At 39.2% G+C, this 25,441-nt stretch overlaps 1 protein-coding gene across 1 annotated transcript; it reads right to left on the reverse strand.

Annotated features, from left to right (window-relative positions):
• Window positions 1-5,333: 5,333 nt before the first annotated feature.
• Window positions 5,334-23,677, reverse strand: mRpS10 (mitochondrial ribosomal protein S10). The gene is made up of 5 exons (XM_076202859.1): window positions 23,558-23,677; window positions 21,149-21,277; window positions 19,629-19,765; window positions 16,877-17,075; window positions 5,334-5,479 (listed from the first exon to the last, which is right to left on the reverse strand). The coding sequence occupies exons 1-5, from the start codon at window positions 23,606-23,608 to the stop codon at window positions 5,426-5,428; spliced, it is 570 nt and encodes a 189-aa protein (XP_076058974.1). The 5' UTR covers window positions 23,609-23,677; the 3' UTR covers window positions 5,334-5,425.
• Window positions 23,678-25,441: the final 1,764 nt, after the last annotated feature.

Genomic DNA, 25,441 nt, shown 5'->3' on the forward strand with positions numbered 1-25,441 from the left:
GAACCCATCGTGAGTCACTACGACATAATCCATAGCAGCAGTGTTTAGTGGGTGGTATTTTGAAAAGTTACCAGTGAATGAAGTCGGATCCCGTCAAAATAGCAGATAATTGTGGATGTTTTTCATGGGAAAGAGAATAGTGTACTGAGGCGTTTGTCCGCAAGGAATTTTCCCTCGTGAAAATATGTGATGTCAAAGCAATGTTTGTTTCTGTTTTTAGGAGCTGTCCGGATCGCTAATAGTAGTGGGTATATAAAAGGAGATGGTATCCTTGGCTGTGATATTAGTTTATATATATATATATATATGTATATATATATATATATATATATATGTATATACATAGATATGTATATATATACAAACATATATATATATATGTATATATTTGGATGATGGAGAACATATATACAGGGGAAGGCTCGGAACCTTATACACTCTAACGTTTCGTTCGCGTAGAACTTCTTCAGAAAGTGTATGTAGAACTGCAATTGGAGTTTATGTACTAAATCTAATTATCTTTTCGGACACTTGGGAAAGGTCGTTTTTCTGGCGTGTTTTAGAATTAAAATACTAGTTTCTTTAGCTAAATTGATAAACCCTCCTCGATGATTCGATGAATTATTAGTAGAAATATATGCTGATTCAACAATTCTTCTAGTGTTCTACATACACTCTCTGAAGAAGTTCTACGCGAACGAAACGTTAGAGTGTATAGGGTTCCGAGCCTTCCCCTGTATATATGTTCTCCATCATCCAAATAATTTGTCTAAAATACTTATCAATATATATATATATATATATAATATATATACATATATGTATATATATATTCATATATATATACTGTAATCAGGGCCGGTGCAAGGAACTGCGAGGCCCAATTAACAGAATATATATATATATATACATATATATATATATATATATACATATATATACATATATAAATATATATATATATCTATAATATATATGTATATATATATATATATAATATATATGTATATATATATATAAATATATATATATATATATATATATATATATATGTATGTATATATATAGTTATATATATATGTATTTATATATATATACATATATATATATGTATATATATATGCAGACAAACCACTGGGAAAATGAAAGAGATGAGACCTCATCTCTTTCATTTTCCCAGTGGTTTGTCTGCATACTAGTATCACGCGTTCAAGTGATTTCTTCTGCATATATATATATATATATATATATTCTGTTAATTGGGCCTCACAGTTCCTTGCACCAGCCCTGATTACAGTATATATATACTGTAATCAGGGCCGGTGCAAGGAACTGCGAGGCCCAATTAACAGAATATATATATATATATATATATATATATATATATATATATATATATATATATATATATATATATATATATATATATATATATATATATGTATATATATATATATATATATATATATATATATATATATATATATATATATATATATATATATATAATGATGTTACACTTTTGTAAAGTATGCCAGTCTCAGCCAAAAACATTTAAATGCTTGATATATCAAATACTGAAAGGCAATAGGAAAGTTTTGTTTTTGATACAAATTAAAACAATTACAGACATACTGCTCAAACACTTGCGTAGCCCCTTGAGGCTTTCCAAATGCCAGCTTGGCTCTTGAGAAAAGGGACCCAGTTTGACCAAATCGGTCAAATAGACTTAAAACCGACCCTGACTGTGATACATTATGATTGGATAGGAATCCCTGTTACTTCTAGACTGGATGGATGGTGGACACTGGTGCTGTTTTGTCCAAGATTAGGAGTAACGGCTATTTGTGATTAGGAAGTTCTTGTGAGAGGTTGTCCAATTCTGTTCCTATAACATGCAGATGCATTTTTTCATTTTTCTTTTTTTTTTTGCATTTGATTTTTATTTTCTTTTTTCATATGGAATGGCTAGGGTAGGTCAGGAACTATTGAACAACAAAAGTTCCAAGTTAAATATCCATGCTTGTGTGTTTCTGGAAAATTACCTTTTGTCTATGTATGGAATCCTAGTAAGATGTGTGGTATTGTTGGGAGACTTCCATGTGGACATTGGACAGGTGGGACTAGGCTTGTCTCCAGTCATGAAATGACATCCCAAGGGTAGTGTATACTATTTCTAGGCCTAAGTGTTCTCTTTCAAAACATCTGGTTTATTGGTAGGAAGAGGACCATGGATATATACAGGACTTGATTGATTTTAGATTTTTGAGTGCCCTCCCTAACATTTCTGTTATATGCTTTGTATTGCAAACCAGAGTGCAAGATATTCTGTTGCAGGCAATGGGGTGGAGGTATCACAAGGGAATAATGTCACTTCTAGGGATACTTTGTCAGCTCGTTCAGTGCCAGGAATGCCAATTTGAGATGGTACCTAGCAAAAGATTATGGATTTATAGGGGGTGAATTTTAGATGATCAACAAACGTTTTCTCTTTCTTTGTGGATCAGGGGTTGACCGATGTAGAGGGAAGAAGATTTCTAAGGCACTTGGTGAATTAGAGATGATGATTACATAGGATGAGAGAAGAGAGTGGTGAAGTACATGTACAACAGTAAGGGTAGCAAAATGTTCAGAGTAAAGACTGAGGCAATGGGGGATGAGATTAGAAGTTTGTGTCTTTAGGAGAGATTGCTACATAATCCATTCCCCAATCAGAGTGGACGTCACCAATGAATATGCTTATGACAGATGACTGGGTAGGTAGGTGGGAGAGATTCTTGTAGGATGATTGTAGTTGATATTTTGATATTTTTGTGTAGTAGGAATTGGTAAAGCAGGGGTCAACTGATAAGAGTAACCAAGAGACCCAGGTAGGTGCTGTGATCAGAAGGATACTGTCTGCTGTTTTCAGGATGGAGAGCAGATTTCCCATTCTTATGCTATATGAATTGGGAGTGCCAATATCTGTCAAATCCTTGAAGAATCGAGGGGCTGAAGAGAGTGCTATAGATTGGGATAATGGGGGCATCTGGTTTCTGCATATGGGTTTATGACCAGGGTTGTGGTGAACAGTCCCCCACATGTCCATCTACACGACATTTTGGCTTATGATATCGTCACTGCAGAAATGGGATGCACAAGGAATTTACATGTTGTGTAGAAACAGCTGGCCTTCAGCCTTATATTACTATTGTGTAGATTAAGTCCATATCATGCCTGTACTACAAACATTTGTGTCCTCATGTTTCGGTGAGGCGGAATCCTTTGCTACTTTAGCATACACCGGCTGTGTATATAAGGAGCCAGGCTTTGGTCTCCATAGGCAGTTCTCTGTAGCACTTGTAACTCATTGGTGCTTGTCCCAAGGCCATGTGGTCAACTTTGCAGTCGGGTAGCCTTGGAGCTTGACCACCCAACCCAGCAAAGAATCTCACTTGAGCTTCATTCACTCCCTCGTCACTATAGTCCAAGTAACGTTCGCATAATGTTACAGGGTCCTGTAAAGAATACCTATACTGAGACACTGGCAAAAAGAAAATAGTGTGGACAAAGCATGAGAAAAAATTGGGAGTTCTAGCAAGTCCTGATCCATGGAACAGAGCATTGGCACCCGGAGTGGAACCAACAGAGCATTAGGTTTCATTGCTAGGACTGTTATGAATAAAAGTGCAGAGGTAGTTATCAAAGTCTGTCTGGCATTAATTAGACCCATCCTTGACTATGCAGTGCAGTTTTGATCTCCATCCTGTAATATTGATATCATTTCACTAGAATCAGTTCAGAGGAGTATGACTAAAATGATACATGGGCTCAGAAATTTGCTGTACAAAGACAAGCTCAGACACCTTTACACTCTCTGTAAAGATGCAGAGTGTGGGGTGATCTAATAGAGGTGTCCAAGTATATTAAGGAGGATATAGACAAGGTCATCATAATAAGGCAACAGGGTATAACTCATAATAATGGAATTAAATTGGATAAGTTTAATTTAAAAAAAGAAATAGACAAGAACTGGTTTACCAAGTGTGGTCAACAAATGTAATAGACTTAGTAACCATGTAGTGAGTGCTGAAACTATTGATTGTTTTAAGAAATGGTTAGACGACTTTATGGACAGGGATGATAAGTGGTAATTGACATGGAAGTGCCTAGTATAGGCCTTATGGTCCCTTGCAGTCTCCTTCGTCCTTATGTTTTCGTATGGTGTCCAACATTCAATGGGCTGTGGCCCAGGCTTGGCATCCATAATCAATTTTGCTTTGTAAGGATTGGTGGATTCTAAAGAGTTTGTGTTTTAGCTTCCTAGGCAGCTTGTGTGGGATAATGATTTTTAATCACAGGTTCAGAAGCAGTGTGATTTCACATGTTTAAGGTAAGGGATCCAGGTAAGGTGATTGTCAAAGATTAGGACCAGGAATAGTGTGTTTTTGACCAGTGGGAGGGTAGGTACCTAGATGAATATTTCAAGTATCCTTGCAGTATTGTCATCTACATAAGTGCATGTAAACCAACTCTGAGGTATGCAATATGTGGTCTTCAGCACATTGGTTTACACAGGATGCCATTCTTTGGAGAAAATTATTGGTCTGGACAAATTGGGTTCCAGCATAGATTGATTGATTGATTTTATGAGTTTTTGGCCGACGGCCAGGCACTGGGACCAAAATGATCATTCAGCGCCATGGTTCCAGCATAGAATAGGGCTAGATCAGTGTATAGGCTGACAGTATTTCCAGGGGGAATTTGTTTGTTACATTGTCACTTGCTATGGTGAAGAGAAGGATCCTGAGGACACTTCCTTGAGTGACTGAATTTGTGGAAAGGATAAGGTTGTTCCTATGTGTATTGAAAATGCTCAGTGGGACAGTCAATCAACCAATCCATTGTTTCAGGTTTCTTACAGGAGATCCATGGGTTCTAGGTGTAGTGGCAACTGCCACTAAATTGGCCCACAAGTCATTTATGAAAGAGATAATGTAATGTTGTTTAGGAAAGGATAGAAATAGATCTATCTCTATATACTTATACCAAAGGCTTCTGCTCAGCCAGATAGCCTAGGAAACATCATCATCATCCCCATTCATATATATAGGTATGGATTAATATATTTCTCATCTTATCTAGACAACAGCACAATAATTCTTCCATGATTGACTTGTGGGCAAATCTATAAACACATAAGAACTGGTAAATAGAAATGGGCAAAGCTGCACAGAAGCTCAAGAAGATTTTCTGTCAGGGATGGACATATAACCCAGTTTTCTTTATTCCATTCTTTTAATTAGGCATATTCATGGAAAAAAAACACTCTAAAGGATAAGAAAAAGAATATGATCTATCAAAAGTTTTAATTAATAAACATCTGTACACAGTATACAAACCATTGCTGTAACCATCTTTACAAAGGAATTCCTAAAGCACCATGCTAGTCTTCTTTCTTGGCTTGAGTCACATGGAGTGGAAGCTTCTGTATTTCATGCTGAAACATAAAGATCTCTCATCAGTGTATTTTAATATGTAATAAGTTAGCCATACGTTAGATGCTTTGTTAATGGTTTGTCTATCTATATACTAAAAGGTCTCTTCCCCCCCTTATAAGGGAGGTAGCCTAAGAATTCAAGAGGTAGGAAGACATCAATCAATCAACCTATTGGCTCAGTTCTCTAGCAGAAAACCTATGGCCCTCAGAATTCAACCACAATCAACCAGTTCAGACTGTATATGTCACTGAGATGATTTTGTGGAATTGTCTAGAGCAGGTTAGTGTAGGGAGTTTAAAATAACACATGGTGTGTTTCTCATATGGTGATTGCATCTCGAGCATTTAGTGTCTGTTGAAAGGAACCTTTGGCAGGCACCTGCATATGGTGGTCCTGCAAGATGGACAATGAAGTTACCCATTTTCAGAACCTGTCAACCCCCTCATCTTCATCAGGAAGTGCAACTCCAAGGAGTTGACACTCAATCTCTAGACTAGGCCCAAGATTTTTTTTTAACATCAGCTGTATTTCTTACACTTTTTCACACATAGAGAGCTAACAACTGATGACTGCTCTGCTCTTCTCTCCCTGCAACTTTTAGCCAGTGACATAGATGCGTCCCACAATGATGCAACACAGACCACAGTACAAAGTTTCTTCCAAGAAAGATTTGTAGGAGGTTCAGAGGGCTGTTGCCAGCTACTGTGAGGCTGAAGGTTTTCTACTTAGTGAAACTCAAGGCAACAAATGAATGAATTTATTTTGCGATCTCTAAAGTGAAAGAATGAAGAACTGTATAGCATTAATTGCTCTGTGTCTTCTGTGAGGTTGTTGCATCTATGGTATTTAGTTTCTCTTGTCAGACTTCTGTATTGGCACTGTTTCAGTGTAGTGTGGTGACCTGAACATAGGCATGCCAGTACAATGCTTGCTTGTTTTGGCAGTGATTTCTCTGATGAGTTGATTTCTGAAGGTATCTGGTGAGGTATGGAATTTGGTGGTCTCTTAATGCATGTATTGTGATGTATGTATGTTTGTACAGAAGAATTGTAGTGGGAGCAAGTTGTTGTGGATGTCTGAACAGAATACTACTAAAGTTATTGTCTTGTTGTGGGGGCTAGATAGTCTTCACAGGTTCCTGCCTCACTGTGTATCTATCAATCTCAAAGTTTCTTCCCAGAGGGATAACAATAATAATGATAATTGGCACCTTAAATATCTCAGTGAAGATTTCACAGAGATGGTAGTGGGAGTGGAGTGAGTGGGAGTGGGTGTATGCCTTGACTGGCTACCTTCCTTATAAGGAGGAAGAAGCCCCCCACCCTTTTTTTTTTCTTTTATTTTCAAGTAGAGTTAAGTTGAGAGAAGCAAGTAAAAAGTATAATGAGAAATAGACAGTATGGAATGGATACTAAGGGGAGATTGTATGAAGGAGTGATTGTGCCGACAGCACTGTATGGAGCAGAAATATGGAACATAAGAGAGGAGGAGTTTGAATGTGTTTGAGATGAGATGCCTGAGAAGTATTATAGGGGTTACTAGGCTGGATAGCGTGAGAAATGAGGAGGTGAGGGGAAGAACAGGGATGGAAAAGGAGTTGGGAGATAGGGTTGATGAAAGAGTACTGGGATGGTTTGAACACATGGAAAGAATGAGTGAAGAAAGACTAGTAAAAAAGGTGTGAAAGGCAGAGGTGGATGGAGTGAACATGAGAGGTCGACCTAGGATGAGATGGATGGAAGGGGTAAAAGGGGCATTGGGAAAGAGGGGAATGTCTGTTGAGGAAGGATGGGAGAGGACAGAAGATAGGGGTAAATGGAGAATGGGGTTGTGTATGGATGATATTGTGATGCATGAAATGGAGTGGGTAGGGGATGGGGGGGTGAGGGAGTATGTGTGAGAAATAAACTGACACAGCCTGAAGGGATTTCTCCCCGTCTTCTCCTCTTCTGTATGAGGGGACAGAGAGGGGTAGTCGCCAATTTAATGAAGTGGCCATGATGTGGATGTGCTGTCTTGCAACACTGCTTATGACCCAGGGCAGTGGGCGAGATGCAGGGATGACCCGTCATCCAGGAGGTGCCAAGATAAGAGAGAGGGAAAAGGGTGGAGGGGAGTGGAGTATGTTAGGGATGGAATGGGTAGGAGTAGTTTTTATGTCTTTGTTTTTTGGCTACCTCCCTTATAATGGGGAAAAAAGCCTTTGGGTATCCGTAAGATGATGAAATGTACAAGGGGAGAAAGTGGCAGCAGACTGGAAGTGAATATTAAGGGAGAGAGACTGGAGGAAGTGGATAGTTTTAGATACTTGGATGCAAATGTGATGGGAAAGGGAGGAGTGGAGGTGGAGGTAGAACGTAAATTAAGAGAAGCAAGTAAATACCTTGGAGGATTAAAAAGTGTAATGAGAAATAGACATTTGGGAATGGATGCTAAGAGGAGATTGTATGAAGGAGTGATTGTACCAACAGCACTGTATGGGACAGAAACATGGAACATAAGAGAGGAAGAGAGGAGGAGTTTGAATGTGTTTGAGATGAGGTGCCTGAGAAGTTTGATATAGGTTCCTAGGCTGGATAGAGTGAGAAACAATGAGGTGAAGAGGAGAATGGGGGTGGAAAGGGAGTTGGGAGATAGGGTTGATGAAAGAGTACTGGAATGGTTTGGACACATGGAAAGAATGAGTGAAAAAGATTAGTAAATGAGGTGTGAAAGGCAGAGGTAGAAGGAGAGAACACATGGGGGTGACCAAGAGTGAGATGGATAGGTGGGGTAAAAGGGGCATTGGGAAAGAGGGGAATGTCTGTTGAGGAAGGACGGCAGCAGACAGATGATAGGGGGTGAATGGAGAATGGTTGTGTATGGATGATTCTGTGATGCATGAAAGGGAGTGGGTGGGGGATAGGAGGTGAGGGAGTATGTGAAAAATAAACTGACGCAGCCCAAAAAGATTTCTCCCCCTCTTCTCCTTTTCTGCATGAGGGGATGGTTTTTTTTTTGTTTTTTTTTTTTCAGATTTAACAAAGTGGCCTTACTGTAAAAGTGCTGTGTCTTGTGATACGGCTTCTAACCCAGGGCAGTGGGTGAGATGCAGGGATGACCTGTCATCCAGGAGAAGCCAAGATAAGAGGGAGATGGGGTGGATGGGAGTGGAGTATATGGGGATGGAATGGGTGGGAGTAGATTTTATGCCTTTGTTTTTTGGCTTCCTTCCTTGCTTGGCTTGTAAAGGGGAAAAACCCTTTGATAAATGTATGTGTGTGTGTGTATTTACCTAGTTCTATTTTACGGAAAGAGAGCTATGCCCTTAGTGACCCATTGTTGTATCTTTCAGCATTTAGTTTGCTCTTGAATTCCTGTATAGTTTTTGCATTCACTGTTTCCTCATTCATTCTGTTCCAGATATCCACCACTCTGTGTGGGAAGCTATTCTTTTTCAGATCTCTTCTATACCTATCCTTTTTAAGTTTCTTTTCATGTCCTCTTGCTTTTCTTTTATCGCACTTTAATAAATCATCTCAAGAACTTCCATCCTTTTCATAATTCTGTAGATGGTCAGTAGATCTTCTCTTTCTCTTCTTTGTTCCAGGGTTGGTAGTTCAAGTTTGAAGAGTGATGGTGCCATGTTTGTCATTGCTCTTTGAATTCTTTCTAATTTCTTTATATTCTTTTTAGTACTGGGTGTCCATATTGATGCAATGCACTCCAATCTTGGTCTCATCAATGTAACTAAAATTTTCTTTACCATTTCTTCATCCATGTAGTCAAAGGCCACTTTCATTGATCTTGGTAAGTTTGAATGTTTCTCCAACTATTTTGTTAATATGTTTGTCTGGTGTATTTACCTCGTTGTATTTACCTAGTTGTATTTTACAGGAAGGGGAGCTATGCTCGTGGTGTCCCATCTTCATATCTTATTTTATCTAGACTGTTTTTAAATTCATGTATCGTTTTTGCACACACCACATTTTAATCTAACTTGTTCCAAACATCTATTATCCTGTGGGGAAAGCTGTTCTTTTTCAGGTCTCTTCTGTCTTTCTTGATCTTCTTTCCGTGTCCTCTTGTATCTCTACTATCCCATTTCATTAGATCCTCTCTATCAAAAGTTTCTATGGTTTTCATGATTCTATAAATAGTTATGTCGCCGTGGCTGTTCAACTTATACATGGATGGGGTGGTGCGAGAGGTGAATGCTAGGGTAGTGAGTCAGGGATTGGAGATGGTTAAAGAAAATGGAGAAAAGTGGGAGGTGAGCCAGCTGTTGTTTGCGGACGACTCTGCGCTTGTGGCAGGGTCAGAGGAGGGATTGAGGAAGCTGGTGGCAGAGTTTGGGAGAGTATGTGATAGAAGAAAGCTAAAGATAAATGTGGGTAAAAGTAAGGTGATGAGATGTACAAGGGGTGAAAGTGGCAGTAGACTGGAAGTGAACATTAAGGGAGAGCGACTGGAGGAAGTGGATAGTTTTAGATACTTGGGTGCAAGTGTAGCAGGAAAAGGTGGAGTGAAGGTGGAGGTAGAATGTAGATTGAGAGAAGCGAGTAAATGCCTTGGTGGATTAAAGAGTGTAATGAGGAATAGACATTTAGGAATGGATGCGAAGGGGAGACTGTATGAAGGAGTGATTGTGCCAACAGCACTGTATGGGGCAGAAACGTGGAACATAAGAGAAGAAGAGAGAAGGAGTTTGAATGTATTTGAGATGAGGTGTCTGAGAAGTATGGTGGGGGTTACTAGGCTGGATAGAGTGAGAAATGAGGAGGTGAGGAGGAGAACAGGGGTGAAAAAGGAGCTGGGAGATAGGGTTGATGAAAGAATATTAGGATGGTTTGGACACATGGAAAGAATGAGTGAAGAAAGACTAGTAAAAGAGGTATGGAAGGCAGATGTGGAGGGAGTGAACATGAGGGGACGTCCTAGGATGAGGTGGATGGATGGGGTGAAGGGGGCTTTGGGAAGAGGGGAATGTCTGTTGAGGAAGGAAGGGAGAGGACGGAAGACAGAGGTGAGTGGAGAATGGTTGTATATGGATGATGTTGTGATTGCATGAGGAGGAATGGGCGGGGGGGTAGTATGTGTGAGTAAATTTTGACGCAGCCCGAAGGGATTTCTCCCCGTCCTCTCCTTATATGCAAGGGGGGGATGGAGAGGGGGGGTCGCCGATTAAATGAAGCAGCCTTGCTGTGGATGTGCTGTGTCTTGCGACACTGCTTCTGACCCAGGGCGGTGGGCAGGGTGCAGGGATGACCCGTCATCCAGGAGGTGCTCAGATGAGAGGGAGGGTGGGAGGGGTGTGGAGTGTATTCAGGGATGGAATGGGTGGAAATGATTTTATGCCTTTTCCTTTTTGGCTACCTCCCTTGTAAGGGGGAAAAAGCCTTGGTATATGTATGTATGTATAAATAGTTATCAAGTCTCCTCTCTCTCTTCTTTGCTCTAATGTCTGTAGCTCAAGTTTTGCTAGTCTCTCTTCATATGATAGTTCTGAGAGTGTTGGTGCCAATTTCGTAATTGCTCTTTGTATTCTTTCAAGTTTTGTTATATATTTTTTTGTACTTGGTGACCACATTGTTGCTGCATACTCCAATCTTGGTCTTATCAAAGTGACTAGTATTTTCTTCACCATTTCTTCGTCCAGGTATGTAAATGCCACTTTGATTGTTCTTATTAAATTATAAGTTTCTCCAAAAATTGTGTTTATATGTTTCTCAGGGGACATATTATTCATAATAATGACTCCCAGGTCCTTCTCATTTTCTACTTTTTTAATTTCTTCCTCTCCCAATTTATATGATCCCACTATTCTTTTTTTGCTTCTTCCAAATTCCATTATACTACACTTCTTAATATTGAATTCCATCTCCCACTTCCTACTCCACTCCCATACTTTATTGAGATCACTCTGCACCAACTCAATCTTCTACAGTGTTCACTTTTTTCAACAATTTTGCATCGTCCACAAAGAAGCTCATATAACTTTTAATTCCTTTATCCATATCATTAATATATATAGCAAACATTATTGGGGCCAGTACTGTTCCTTGTGGAACTCCACTAATCACTTCATCCCAATTAGAATGTTTGTCTCTTATCACCACTCTCATTTTTCTTTCATGCAAGAAGTCTTCCATCCACTTCAGCAGTTTGCCCTGTATTCCTCCTGCAGTTTCTAATTTCTTTAGCAATTTCTTATGTGGTACCTTATCAAAGGCTTATTTCAGGTCTAGAAATGCACAATCAGCTCATCTATCTCCTTCTTGTATTACATCTATTAGCCTTGAATAGAAACACATTAAGTTTGTGACGCATGATCGTCCTTGTCTAAATCCAAATTGCCTTAGATTTAGTACGTTTTTTTTTCCAAATGCCTTACCCATCTAATTTCGATAATTCTTTCACAAATTTTCGCTATTGTACTTGTGTACTTATGTGAAAAAGTGGAGGGAAATGGTTAAAACTGATACGGAGAGATCTTGAGCCCAATCCAGAGACTAAGTGCCATCCTCTCAGGGACCTCTGGATGGAGGTAAACATACTGATAGGTTTTGATGATGGGCAGTGTTGAGATGGCTCTCTCCAGCATCCATTTTGCAGTAATGCCACAAACAGGTACCTCTTGTTGCTCCCCCTCCCAGAATAATCTGTGTGAGAGTTCAAGGAGTGTTGGTAGCTATTGTGGGGTTATGGGTTTCCACTCAATGACACTTGAGGCAACAGTTATTATTATTTTCACTATTGAGGTTGATGCTAGATGATTTTACTCACTTAGCAGAAACCTCCACTCCTTGAAAAATATATCTATATACCAAAGAGTTTCTTCCCTTCAAAAAAATAATGTTGAAAATATGTTGCCTCATGTTTCAATGGTTGCAAACTCACAGCTCTGCACTAGTCAGATACAGTTCTCAAGACCTCCTAAAGGACTTCCTCTGGGAAGAAATGTTAGACTGCTAGTTATGTTGTATTAGTGTAGGTCTTGTCTCAAATCATTAATTTGTAGGATAAAAAAAAAAAGAATAGGAAAAGGAGTTGAAATTTTGAGGGAGAGGGAGAGAGAGGGGGAGAGAGAGAGAGAGAGAGAGAGAGAGAGAGAGAGAGAGAGAGAGAGAGAGAGAGAGAGAGAGAGAGAGAGAGAGAGAGAGAGAGAGAGAGAGAGAGAGAGACAGACAGAGAGGGAGAGACAGACAGAGAGGGAGAGACGGATAGAGAGGGGGAGACAGATAGAGAGGGAGAGATGGGTAGAGAGAAAGAGACACAGAGACAGATAGAGAGGGGGAGGGAGAGGGAGAGAGATAGAGAGAGAGAAAGATGTCTAGCCCAGTCCCCTGAATAAGCACCAGCCTCTTTGAAGACAGGTGACAATACAATTCTTATATATATATATATATATATATATATATATATATATATATATATATATATATATATATATATATATATATATATATATATATATATATATATATATATATATATATCATGGGTCCACCATTTGTTGGTACCCATCACTTGTCTCTCCTCAAAGACTTAATACCTACAATGTGAACCAAAGTTTTAGTCATCAACACTTTTCATATAGAAACATAGAATAAACTATATATATCGGATATTCTAAATGATGACACTTTCATTATACTGCGACTGTCCCTCTGTTATACTGTCCCCCAACCCCTTGTTGCTGTCCTGTACCATTTCTCTGAATATTCATTTCCTTTTTTTGCCTACCCTGTGGTGGGGGATAGAATGCTGCCACCAAGTGTTCCCACTTGAATCATAAGAGGCAAAAAAAATGGGACAGGGATTGGGACTAGGCATCCTTCTCCCTGTAGCCCCACAGGGGACATTCCTAAAAAAAACTAAAGACATAAGAGGGTCTAGGAGTTTTCCAACCAGTACCCTAAGGTTTGGGTCTTTTAATGTGCGTGGATGTAGTACAGATGAGAGTAAAAGGGAAGAGATAGGCAGTATGTTTGTGAAAAGAAAGATGGATGTGTTGGCTTTGAGTGAAACTAAGTTGAGAGGGAGGGGCGAGTGTGAGTTTGGGAATGTAGTTGGGAGGTTCTCAGGAGTGAAGAGAGGGCGAGGGAGAGAAGGGGTGGCTATACTAGTAAGTGAAGAGATAGGTAAATGTGTAGTGGAGTGGAAGGAGGTTTCTTCAAGGTTAATGTGGATGAAGGTGAAACTGGGAAGGGAGATGTGGGTTTTTGTAAATGCATATGGGCCTGGTAGTGAGAAGAGTGTAGAGGAAAGGGAGGCTTTTAGATAGATTTAAATGAGTGCATAGAGGGATTAGGGAGAAATGTCATTGAATTAGTATTGGAAGACTTTAATGCTAGGATAGGAAATGAACCAATAGACTGAGTGGTTGGGAAATGTGGAGCTCCAGGAAGGAATCATAGTGGAGAGTTGATGGTGGAGATGTGTCTAGAAAGAGAGTTGATGATAGCAAATACAGTATTTAGGAAGAAAGCCAAGCATGAGTACACATGGGAGAGGGTGGTGGATGGAAGGGTGGTAAACAGAGCATTAATGGATTATGTAGTGGTAGATAGGAGTATAATAGGAAGAGTTAAGGATGTACATGTTCTATGGGGAGAGAGTGGGGGAATATCAGATCATTTTTTGGTGGAAGGTAAGTTGAGAGTGGAGGATAGATGGAGAAAGAGGAAAAGGACAAAAGGTAGGGAGGTGCTTAAAGTGAATTGCTTAAATGAGAAAGAAAAGGAGGAGTATAAGAAGCCGAGAGAGGAATGGGAGGGAGTGAAGGATAGAGTAGAACTAGGAGTGGAGGAGGAATGGGGATGGTTCAAGCAAGGAGTCACAAGGTGTGCAAAGATGGTGTGTGGAACAAGGAGGACGGGGGGAAATAGAAGGAAGGGTAGTGAGTAGTGGGATGAGGAAGCAAAGAAGGTTGTAGAAGAGAAGAAGTGAGCTTTCACAGATTGGTTACAAAATAAGATGAGGGAATCATATGAGAGGTACAAAGAAAAGAGAAGAGAAGTTAAGCATAAGATAAAGGAGGCAAAGAGGAGAGCAGATGTGAAATGGGGTAAGAGTATGACAGAAAATTTTTGAAAGTAATAAAAAGATGTTTTGGAAAGAAATTAAGAGAGGAAGAGGAGGCGAATCAAGTAGAGAAGAAAAGGTAAAAGGTGCAGATGGAGAGATGATAATGGAAGAGAAGGCAGTGAGAGGAAGATGGACAAATTATTTTAGGGAGTTGCTAAATGTGAAGGAGGATAGGGAGGGAAAGGTAGTTGGAGTGGGAAGTGCTAAGAAAATGACAGTGATGAGTGAGGAAAATGGAGGAGAAATAAGGAAGGATGAAGTTAAGGTAGTTGTTAAGATGATGAAAGCAGGTAAGACACCTGGTCTCAATGGATGTCATGCAGAATGTCTGAAAAGAAGACATACAGTGATGGTGGACTGGCTGGTGAGTTATTTAATATTTGTTTAAGAGAGGGTAGAGTGCCGGAGGACTGGAGGAGTGCCTGTATAGTTCCACTTTACAAGGGAAAAGGGGACAAGTGTGAGTGTAGTAGTTTCAGAGAGATTAGCTTGTTAAGTGTAGTTGGGAAGGCTTATGGGAGGGTCTTGATTGAGAGGATTAGGAGAGGAACAGAGGGAGTAATTGGTGAGGAACAGTGTGGGTTTAGGACAGATAGAGGTTGCGTAGATCAGATCTTTGTGGTAAGACAGATATGTGAGAAAGCTATAGGAAAAGGTAAGGATGTAATTTGGGCTTTTATGAATCTAGAAAAGGCTTATGACAGGGTAGATAGGAAGGCACTGTGGGAGGTATTGCAGATATATGGGATAGGAGGAAGGTATTGCAGATATACAGGATAGGAGGAAAGCTTTAAGGAGCTGTCAAGAGTTTTTACGAGAGTAGTAGAGTGTGTGTCAGGATTAGAAATGGAGAGAGTGAGTAGTTTGAGGTAAAGGTGGGAGTTTGTCAGGGATGTGTTATGTCACCCTGGTTGTTCAATTTATACATGGATGGGGTGGTGCGAGAGGTAAATGTAAGGGTGGTGGGTCAGGGATTGGAGATGGTTAAAGAAAATGGAGAAAAGTGGGAGGTGAGCCAGCTGTTGTTTGCATACAACACTGCGCTTGTAGCAGGATCAGAGTAAGGATTGAGGAAGTTAGTGATAGAGTTTGGGAAAGTGTGCAAAAGAAGGAAGTTGAAGATAAATGTGGGTAAATGTAAGGTGATGAGATGTACAAGGGGTGAAAGTGGTAGCAGACTGGAAGTGAGAATTAAAGGAGAGAGACTGGAGGAAGTGGATAGTTGTAGATACTTGGGTGCAAATGTGGCAGGAAAGGGAGGAGTGGAGGTGGAGGTAAAATGTAGATTGAGAGAAGCGAGTAAATGCCTTGGTAGATTAAAAATTATAATGAGAAATAGACATTTGGGAATGGATGCTAAGTGGAGATTGTATGGAGTGATTGTGCTGACAACACTGTATGGGGCAGAAACATGGAACATAAGAGAGGAAGAGAGGAGTCTGAATGTATTTGAGATGAGGTGTCTGAGAAGTATGATAGGGGTTACTAGGCTGCATAGAGTGAGAAATGAGGAGGTGAGGAGGAAAACAGGGGTGGAAAGGGAGTTGGGAGATAGGGTGGATGAAAGAGTATTGGGATGGTTTGGAAACATGGAAAGAAAGAATGAAGAAAGACTAGTAAAAGAGATATAAAAGGCAGATGTGGAAGGAGTGAACATGAGGGGATGTCCCTTTCCTTCTACTACTATAAGCCAGTGACGCTGAAACTGTCCCTCATTAATACAACATCAACAGTTTCTTCACAGAGAGATGTATGAGAAGAGGGCCTGAGGACCTCTACCAGCCACTGTGAGGCTGTGGGTTTCTGGCCAGTGAAACTTGAGGTAATAATCAATATTATTATCATGAGATAACCGAAGTTTCTTCCCAATTTTATACGACAAAAGCTAATTACAAGAAAAAAATGGTACCAAAACTGAGAGCATAATTTCAACACAAATGCTCACTGCCTCCACCATTATATAGCTGAGCAACATATCTTATGAACATACATACATACATACATACATATACCAAGGCTTTTTCCCCCTTACAAGGGAGGTAGCCAAAAAAGGAAAGGCATAAAAACACTCCCACCCATTTCATCCCTAAATACACTCCACACCCCTCCCACCCTTCCTCTCATCTGAGGAAATAAATATGAACATAAGAAGGCATACTTATATTGCTCACAATGAAACACATTATAATTTATGTTCCAAATCTGAGGCTCTGTAAATACTGGTAAATATTTGTTTAAACAAAAAAATGTATGATTATATCTGTAGTTAAACATCTGATACATAATGTGTATCTAGAGGGGAAAATGGTCTATTCTTACAGGCTTACCTTAGTTATCTTAAGAGCGACACCTTCAGGTAAATTTCGTTGGATGTACTCCAAGAAGGTATCTGCTGTGGATGAGGTGAGTCTTGCAAATGACATAATGGCAAAGTGTGACCTAACTTCATACTGAACACGATGCTTCTTGTAAATGTGAACCGATTTCAGCAGCGTCCAGCGCCGTAAGTGCTTTTGAGGCCAGCTTCTGCAGAAAAAATATTTGCTTTTAACATAAATTCTATTTCCTTGCAACCTCCTAACATGTTACAGAATTGTAATTATACATGGATATCAACTGATCTACCAATAACCCATATGGAGTGTTTACTTCATATTTTATGCAATGAATAATTTAGGGACTTTAGTGATAACCTAGGGATTTTCTCCCGGTCTTCTCTCTGTTCTCTGTCAAGCAAGGAAAGTAATCAGTGGGGGATGGAGGGTGGGTGAGGATTAGTTGTGATTGGATTATTTTTTTTTATGCAGCTTGAGGGGATTTCTCCCCATCTTCTCTATTTTCCACATGATGGGATGGAGAGGGGGGAGTTCACCAATTAAGTGAGACAGCCTTGCTGTGGATTAGTTGTGTGTAGATGATTTTTTTTGTTATGCAGCCCAAATGGGTTTCTCCCCATCTTCTCTATTTTCTGTATAAGGGGATGGAGGGAGGGGTTTGCCAATTAAGAGAAGTGACCTTACTGTGGATTGGTTGTGTGTGGATGATTTTTTTTTCTTTTTTATGCAGCCCAACGGGATTTCTCCCAGTCTTCTCTATTTTCTGCATGAGGGAAAAGAGAGGGGGAGTTTGCCAATTCAGTCAAGTGGTCTTGCTGTAGATTAGTTGTGTGAGGATGATTTTTTTTTTATGCACCCAGAAGGGATTTCTCTCCATCTTATCTATTTTCCACTTGAGAGGATGGAGAGGGGGTTTACCAATTAAGTAAAGTGGCCTTGCTCTGGATTGATTGAGTGCATATGATTTTTTTTTTATTATTATTATATGCAACCCAAAGAGATTTCTCTCTGATTTCTCTATTTTCCAAATGAGGGGACGGAGAAGGGGGGTTTGCCAATTAAGTGACGCAACCTTGCTGGGATGTGTCTTGTTGAATTGCTTCTGACCCCGAGCAGTGGGCAGGAGATAGGGATGACCCTTCATCCATAAGGAGCTAAGATGAGAGGGAAACAAGAGTGGTGGATGGGCATGGAATGGATGGGAGTGGGTGCGTGCCTCTGACTCGACTACTTCCCTTATAAGGGAGAAGAAGTCCTTGGTATATAGATATATATAGTGACTATTATTTTAATTCTATTATCCCTCCATTATGCTACCATCCCTCCTTTATGATTTCAGTGACTCCACCTCTAGTGCATGTCTTCTGTGTGTTGTTGTTGTTGTTATGGACTAGTTTATCATAACTTTTATCCATGGGGCCAACCTCAAAACAATGTTATGTATGGATTATCTTATGTTTCATACATTAGTTTAGTTAGTCAAGGAGTGTGTTCTATGTAGTGACTATATCTTAGGCATATGGTGTCTGTTTCCACTTCCAGGATAATTCTCTTGATATTGTTTTAATGTTGGATAGTAACCTGTGCATTATTCAGTTAATTTGTTGTTTTGATTCCCTCTTCTAAACTACCTATAATCCACAGGAAATTGGCCATGGCCACCAGTTCAACAGAGAAGTCAATCAGTGAAGAGATTTTGCAAAACCATCAGGAGTGAGTGGAGGACAGTTTAGTATATCATGCTTTCTGTCTGCATCTATGACATTTCAGTGTCCGTTGTCAGGCCTTTGAACCCACCCATCCCTCACTTCACATCATACAAACACAGCCCACCAACTGCAGCAAGAAAACATCTCCAGCAGCATTCTACTTAAACATCCACAACATTCTACCTCCAATACCCTGCAACTCTTCCAAGCAAAAACACATACACAAATCATAAAAAACAATCCTTACAAAGACTGCCAAATTCTATACTTCACCAATTCAATCAATCAATCTGTTACCCCAGATTACTCCTCCAAGAGAATTGTGGTTCCCAAACATCTGCACTAGTGGCAGTTGGCAAGTGTTCAATTAACCTCTTCAATACGATAATGCTTGTATAGGCATCATGAGGTGCAACTAGATATATGAGGATGCCAGTGTTGGCATCTTGATTATATTCATTTTATAGTTGTAGTTGAGTGACCCCCCAAATTCTATGAACTGGTTTGGTCACGTTTTCTGTGTTTATTATTACTCTGAGTGAAAAAGAATGAGTAATACAGCAGTGACTTCATATTTTATAGCATGAGTAGCGTGATACATTGTACATTAGGCACCCAATGCTGCACGCAAGAATTTGATTCATACTGAAGAGGTTAAGAGACCTACGTGCAATAATCTACACAATACTAACAGGGTAGGACTCGCAGTAATGGTTATAAACTGGACAAATTTAGATTTGAAAAGGAAATAGGCAAGAATTGGTTTACTAATAGGGTGGTCGATGAATGGAATAACCTTAGTAACCATGTAGTAAGCACTGAAACTATCAGTTGTTTTAAGAAATGATTAGACAATTTTATGGATGGGAATGACAGGTGGTGATAGATACGGAGCTACCTAGTGTAGGCCTTATGGTCTCTTGCAGTTTCCTTCATTCTTATGTTCTTATACTTTGATTCTTTTCACAGAAACCATCCCATTAACTTAATGTTTAATGTCACCAAAACAATACAAGAACTGGTATTGTTCTTACATATCTTGTATGTGAATTGAAAGATGGTTTGCTGCTGTGGTTGCGAACTTGAGATATGACTGAAGAACAGCTTTATCATGTCCCCTGCACTCTACTTCCACCAAGCTGTACAGCCGATCCAGTTCATCTTCCTGCACCTGAGTAAAATAAGGAAACAGTTCTCAATACCCAAATGTCAAAAATTACATACATACACACATATACCAAAGGCTCTTTCCCCCTTACAAAGGAGGTAGCCAAAAAACAAAGGCATAAAATCCACTCCCACCCATTCCATCCCCACATACTCCACTCCCATCCACCCTACTCCCTACCTCTTGGCTCCTCCTGAATGATGGGTCATCCCTGCATCTCACCCACTGCTCTGGTTAAGAAGCAGTGTCACAAAGACACATCACATCCACAGCATGACTGCTTCATTAAATTGGCAACCCCCCTCTCCGTCAAAAATTAAAATCCAGAAAATAAAGGGTAATTCAATACCTCAAATAAATAGCTATAACAATAGAAAAAAAGACTATCTACAGGTCACCTGAGATAAGTTTCATGCTTAAGATGACAAAGATGGGATAGGGTGGAGTGAGGTGGGGGATTTTGTGTAACTGTATAAAATCTCTTGGCAGCAATCAGAATAATTGCATTACCTATGAATTAAGAAAAATATCCTGCAAGTTATCGGAAGGAGGGTGGGTGCTGGCTACCTCCCTTGTGAGTGGGAAGAACCCTTTTGTCATATAGATAGATCCTTCAAGTCCATAGTCCATCTTGGGATATTTCTTCCCTATTGAACACCATAAAAAAAAAAAAAAAAAAAAATCAATGGCTTCAATAACAGAAAGTGAATGACTGATTCAGTTTACCATCATGGACTTTCCCTCTCAGATGGGAGTAGGACAATGCCTCTTCATGGAGGATATTCTGAGGCAGGGAACTTAATGTATTATGCCATAAATTGACTTCAGTCACAAATATCAGTGCTCTATCCTGCTCAACCAGCATGCCATTATGGTACAAGTATAAAGTCTATTATCATGAACCCTAGAAAAGAGAAAGCTTTTCCCCTTCACCCCTTCCAGAACTCTGGATCAACCTATGGCAAGGAATTTTTTTTTTTTATTCTCTAAGAGGGAGGGTGGAGGGGTGTGGAGTGTATTCAGGGATGGAATGGGTGGAAATGATTTTATGCCTTTCCCTTTTTGGCTACCTCCCTTGTAAGGGGGAAAAAGCCTTGGTATATGTATGCTTAAATATATATCATTTAAACACTTTACAGATTCCTTGACTCATTAATATCCTCTGAGATAAGGAGTTATGGCAGATTATGCAACCATGATGCCATGGCATACAAAAATCCTAAAAGCACTTTTAATAATAGACCAAACATAGCACACTCTCTCTTCTCTCAAATTCTTGTCTAAATGACTATAACAAATTGGAATACAATCAGTGCCATATTTCAGTGTTGCCTTCAATATATATACTCTTGTTTGATAAGATAAATGCAAAACAATCATACTTACAGCAATGGATTTGTTAGATGTAGGTACTGTGGTGTGAAGACCAGATGTTAAGTGTAGTAAACCCTGATTCCGTCTTTCAGATGTATAGAGATGTGTTGCGGCTGCTGCCACTGCTGTACGTTGCACTGTCTGAAAAATAGATTATAGAATCAGCTACACAAATCAGATCAGTTACATTTTTACAAACCTATTATATCAATTGATGATATATGTACACAGTATATAGTATTCTTTGATTATTACCATTCACATTGTTAATCCTTTTGGCACAATGATATACCTGACAAATTTACTCTATGTCACTACCAGAACAGGTTAGAGCTTCACTACTTGTGTGTGTGAGGGGGCAGTTCAAACCCTGCTTTGCTAGTGAAAGACATTTTACAATACAGTCTTTGCTTCAAAATGCCCTTTGTAAGGAGGCTCTGTCCTAGCTTCCCCTGAGAGGGGAAGTTTGTGATGTTAAACTGAATCATTTGTCAATAACAGAAACAGTTCCTATAAAACACACAAAAAAAAATAGATTTCTTGCTGAAGAGACCTATGGGAGGGCCTAAAAATCTGTTAGCTATGGTGGGGCTATATAATCTATTCAGTAGCACTCAAGGTAATAATCATTATAAATTCCCTTCCAATCAATGGAAAACAGTATATTAGAGTTTTTAGTGTTATACAATAGCATATACCCATAATATCTAAAAAGTTGAAATATGTATTCTGCTGTTTTCTGAATGATAGACATTGGGCTATTCCTCAGCAGTTTCAATAAATTTCTGGTGTGTGAATAAAATAATTTAGATTTACTGTTGTAGAGAACCCAAAATTTCAAGAATAACAAAATAAATTTTACCTTCTTGTAGCACAATTACTTGTTATATCCAACTGTATATTCAATGTAAACAGAAAAACTAGTAATTGTTGACAAATGATTCACAATATTTGTACGAGTGAGGGAGAATATGTCAATGATGTCCAAACACATGGTATCACTAATTGCCGAACAAACCGAACAAAACCGATAATAGCCGAACATACCAACAAAACCCAAACAAGGACGGTTTTTGCTCAAATGCACACTTCTATATATATATGGTTGCATTATTTGTACTATTTTCTTTAAAATGTGTGATTTCCATGTAATATGATCAAAGAGAAGTTACGTTTTTATCCTCTGCAAAATTACCGAACACAGCTACGATTCGACCCAGCCCGCCGTCTATGATCACTGGTGGTATGGATCAAACTACACTCTTTTAAGTTTCTTACTATTGTGATATTAGTGTAATAGACTGCATATAGTTGAATTATTTAAACTATTTTCTTTAAAAAGTGTTACGTCATACTGCAGAGGCTAAAACATAACTTCTCTTTGTTCAAATTACATGAAATTCACACATTTTAAAGAAAATAGTTGAAATAATTCAACTATATGCAGTCTATTACACTAATATCACAATAGTAAGAAACTTAAAAGAGTGTACTTTGATCCATACCACCAGTGATCATAGACGGCGGGCTGGATGAATCGTAGCTGTGTTCGGTAATTTTGCAGAGGATAAAAACGTAACTTCTCTTTGATCATATTACATGGAAATCACACATTTTAAAGAAAATAGTTCAAATAATGCAACCACATATATATAGATATGCAACCACATATATATAGAAGTGTGCATTTGAGCAAAAACCGTCCTTGTTTGGGTTTTGTTGGTATGTTCGGCTTTTATCGGTTTTGTTCGGCAATTAGTGAGACCCTCCAAACACAATGTCAACGTTGTCCAAAATTTCATGAACTTCTCTGTAGTGATGACCCTACCACAGCTGAATATAATTAATGTGCACTATTGTGAACAAAATTTGTGCATGTCATTATCATTATAATTTTATAAATAAAATGGATCACTGGAGATAACCCATTGCCCATTGGTAAAATTCCTGAATTATGCAAACACGGGTTATAAGAAATTTACTCAGTCCAATAACTCCTAATATAACCATTCCATAAGGAAAAAATAATATTTTAAATAAAAAAAATTAAAAATGTGTTTGCGTGATGCTGGAATACACTCAGAGCCCATCAAATGGTCAATGAATGTCATTGATTGTCATGAATGTGGAGTTACCGTGTCATAACTAGTCTAATCATAACTACAATGAGAAATGAAACAACACATTATTTGTTACTACAACCTGTTTTAATCTGTGTTCACTGCGAAGTCCTGCTAAATGAAAAAGTTACTCCTTTTTTACGAAATACAGTACAATTAAATCTGGTATCGAATTGTTACCCTTCGAACACCGGGTGAGTAAAGAATATTTCCTAAACAGTGAGTTAAACAAAACAAAATATTCCGCAATAATTACAGACCATATGAATATGACACATGCTTATTTTTTCATTCAACTTACCGCATTTTTGCGACTCAGTGCTAAGAAAAATTGACCTGATCTTCTAAGCATATTTCGTGCACCTTTTGCTGAAAATTCGTCTGCTAGTATTGTAAACAAACAGTATGTTCTTAAAGACTATGGTGATTTTTAAAAAATAAACAATATAAATCATAATGATATATAGATATTTGTTATTATATTAAATAGTCGTAAATAAGATAAGTACAAGGAAATTTATTTGTATGTGTAATTTGTAGAGACGCTCGTATGACTTGAATCCTGTCAACATGGGCGTCAGTAAAAAATTTCGCAATGGAGGAAGGAGATGAATAGCTTGCGCCTGTTTTCCATATACAGTTTTGTTTCATAGACATCATTTTAATTATGTAACTGCAAATTCACTATCATATTCCCCTGTAAAATGCGCAACGTAAACTAATTAAACAGCTTGACACTAATGCACAATATATAAATTACAGCACAGTCGATGTCAATAAGAACATTGTCATTATACATACATTAATACACTAGGGAAAGACTTTCAGGGGTATTGACTAGCCGAAGACTGGATTATTCAAAAATATTTGCTTTTGATGTAAGCTTGGATTTCCTAAAATCTAATCTTAGACGTGGGGGCAATGGTATGAATTATTTTGAGAGTCACATGAAGAACTGAAGGAGCTTCCCGACGTAAAAAATAATAATAATAATAATAATAAAGAATACCAAGAACAAAATGGCACTCCGTGTGGTGCCTCTCCACAGAGTACTAGAGAGATGGAAGGTTTCCCCACAGTGCTACTTGTAGAATTAGCCAAAGAATGGGAAGACAAAGGAAGGGGGAAACTCGGGATTTTAGAAGTTCTTCTCTAGACAAAGAGCACTACACGACCAGTTTCGACTTGTCTTTTTCAAGAGTCTGTGTTATAACCACCATTCGTCTTCATCTCCTAGAGCCCGTGACTGATCTCTGGATCCTCTTCCTCCTCCTCCTCCTCCTCCTCCTCCACGTCCTTCTCCTCCTCCTCCTCCTCCTCCTCCTCCTTCTCCTCCTCCTCCTTCTCCTTATCTTCCTTCTCCTCCTCCTCCTCCTCCTTATCCTCCTCCTCCTCCTCTTCCTCGTCCTGGCTGATGCTGTCATGTGACTAGATTCTAGCCCACTGTTTCTTCAAAATATTGGGAAGTCTCCAGTTGTGTCCATGCCCCGCGAGGTACAAAAGAGGCCATTCTTGCATTGGACATTCTGTGGCAACAAAAGTCAGATCTATTACTCCTTCAGCCTTACCTCCAGTTCCTGTCTCGTCTACGCTGACCATATCACATGGTTCACATATAATAGAATATAGTATACCACGCCACCTGGGTAGGTATATGGTGACTTTTTCTGTACATATTGGTCTTGCGGCGTATCCACTTGTATCCATGTATCCACGTATCCATGTCTTTGTTGATGGTGGTGCCGTGTGGTAGTATGACAAATTTGGTGTCTCCCTTTGGTCCTGCCGTTCTTTTCGTCGTCCTCACAAGCTTTATCCTGAAGTTTAAGAACGAAGTTTAAAATATACCCCAGTCTACGGAATGCCTCTTTGATGTAGTCGAATACTTCTTGCAGGGACTCTGGGATGTACGTGTGCATAACTCCCATGCAAATTCCCATGACGGTGCTTCTCTTCATGATGTTGCTGTGGGCACCAAGGCGGCCTTATTGGTGTATGTGTGAGGGTGGGGGGTGTCTGTATATCATGCCCTTCTTCATCGGACCCTCCCTGAAGACCGTCATGCCCAAGAAAGGGAATAGACTTAGGTTGTTACAGAAGTGTTGTGAACTGTACCTTAAGGTAGTGTTGAGTGTGGGTATGGTCTAGGTCCGCTTGTGGTGATATTACTAACACGTTGTCTATG

The sequence above is a fragment of the Oratosquilla oratoria genome, chromosome 19 (assembly GCF_046742065.1).
Source record: "Oratosquilla oratoria isolate Oo_2021 chromosome 19, ASM4674206v1, whole genome shotgun sequence".
In the NCBI taxonomy this organism is placed as follows: domain Eukaryota; kingdom Metazoa; phylum Arthropoda; class Malacostraca; order Stomatopoda; family Squillidae; genus Oratosquilla; species Oratosquilla oratoria.

Coding starts and splice junctions, on each gene's coding strand:
- mRpS10 (XM_076202859.1), bottom strand. CDS start 23,608: ATGCTTAGAAGATCAGGTCAATTTTTCTTAGCACTGAGTCGCAAAAAT. Junction 21,278..23,557: donor CACTGAGTCGCAAAAATGCG/GTAAGTTGAATG, acceptor TCTATTTTTCAG/ACAGTGCAACGTACAGCAGT. Junction 19,766..21,148: donor CATCTAACAAATCCATTGCT/GTAAGTATGATT, acceptor TATTTTACTCAG/GTGCAGGAAGATGAACTGGA.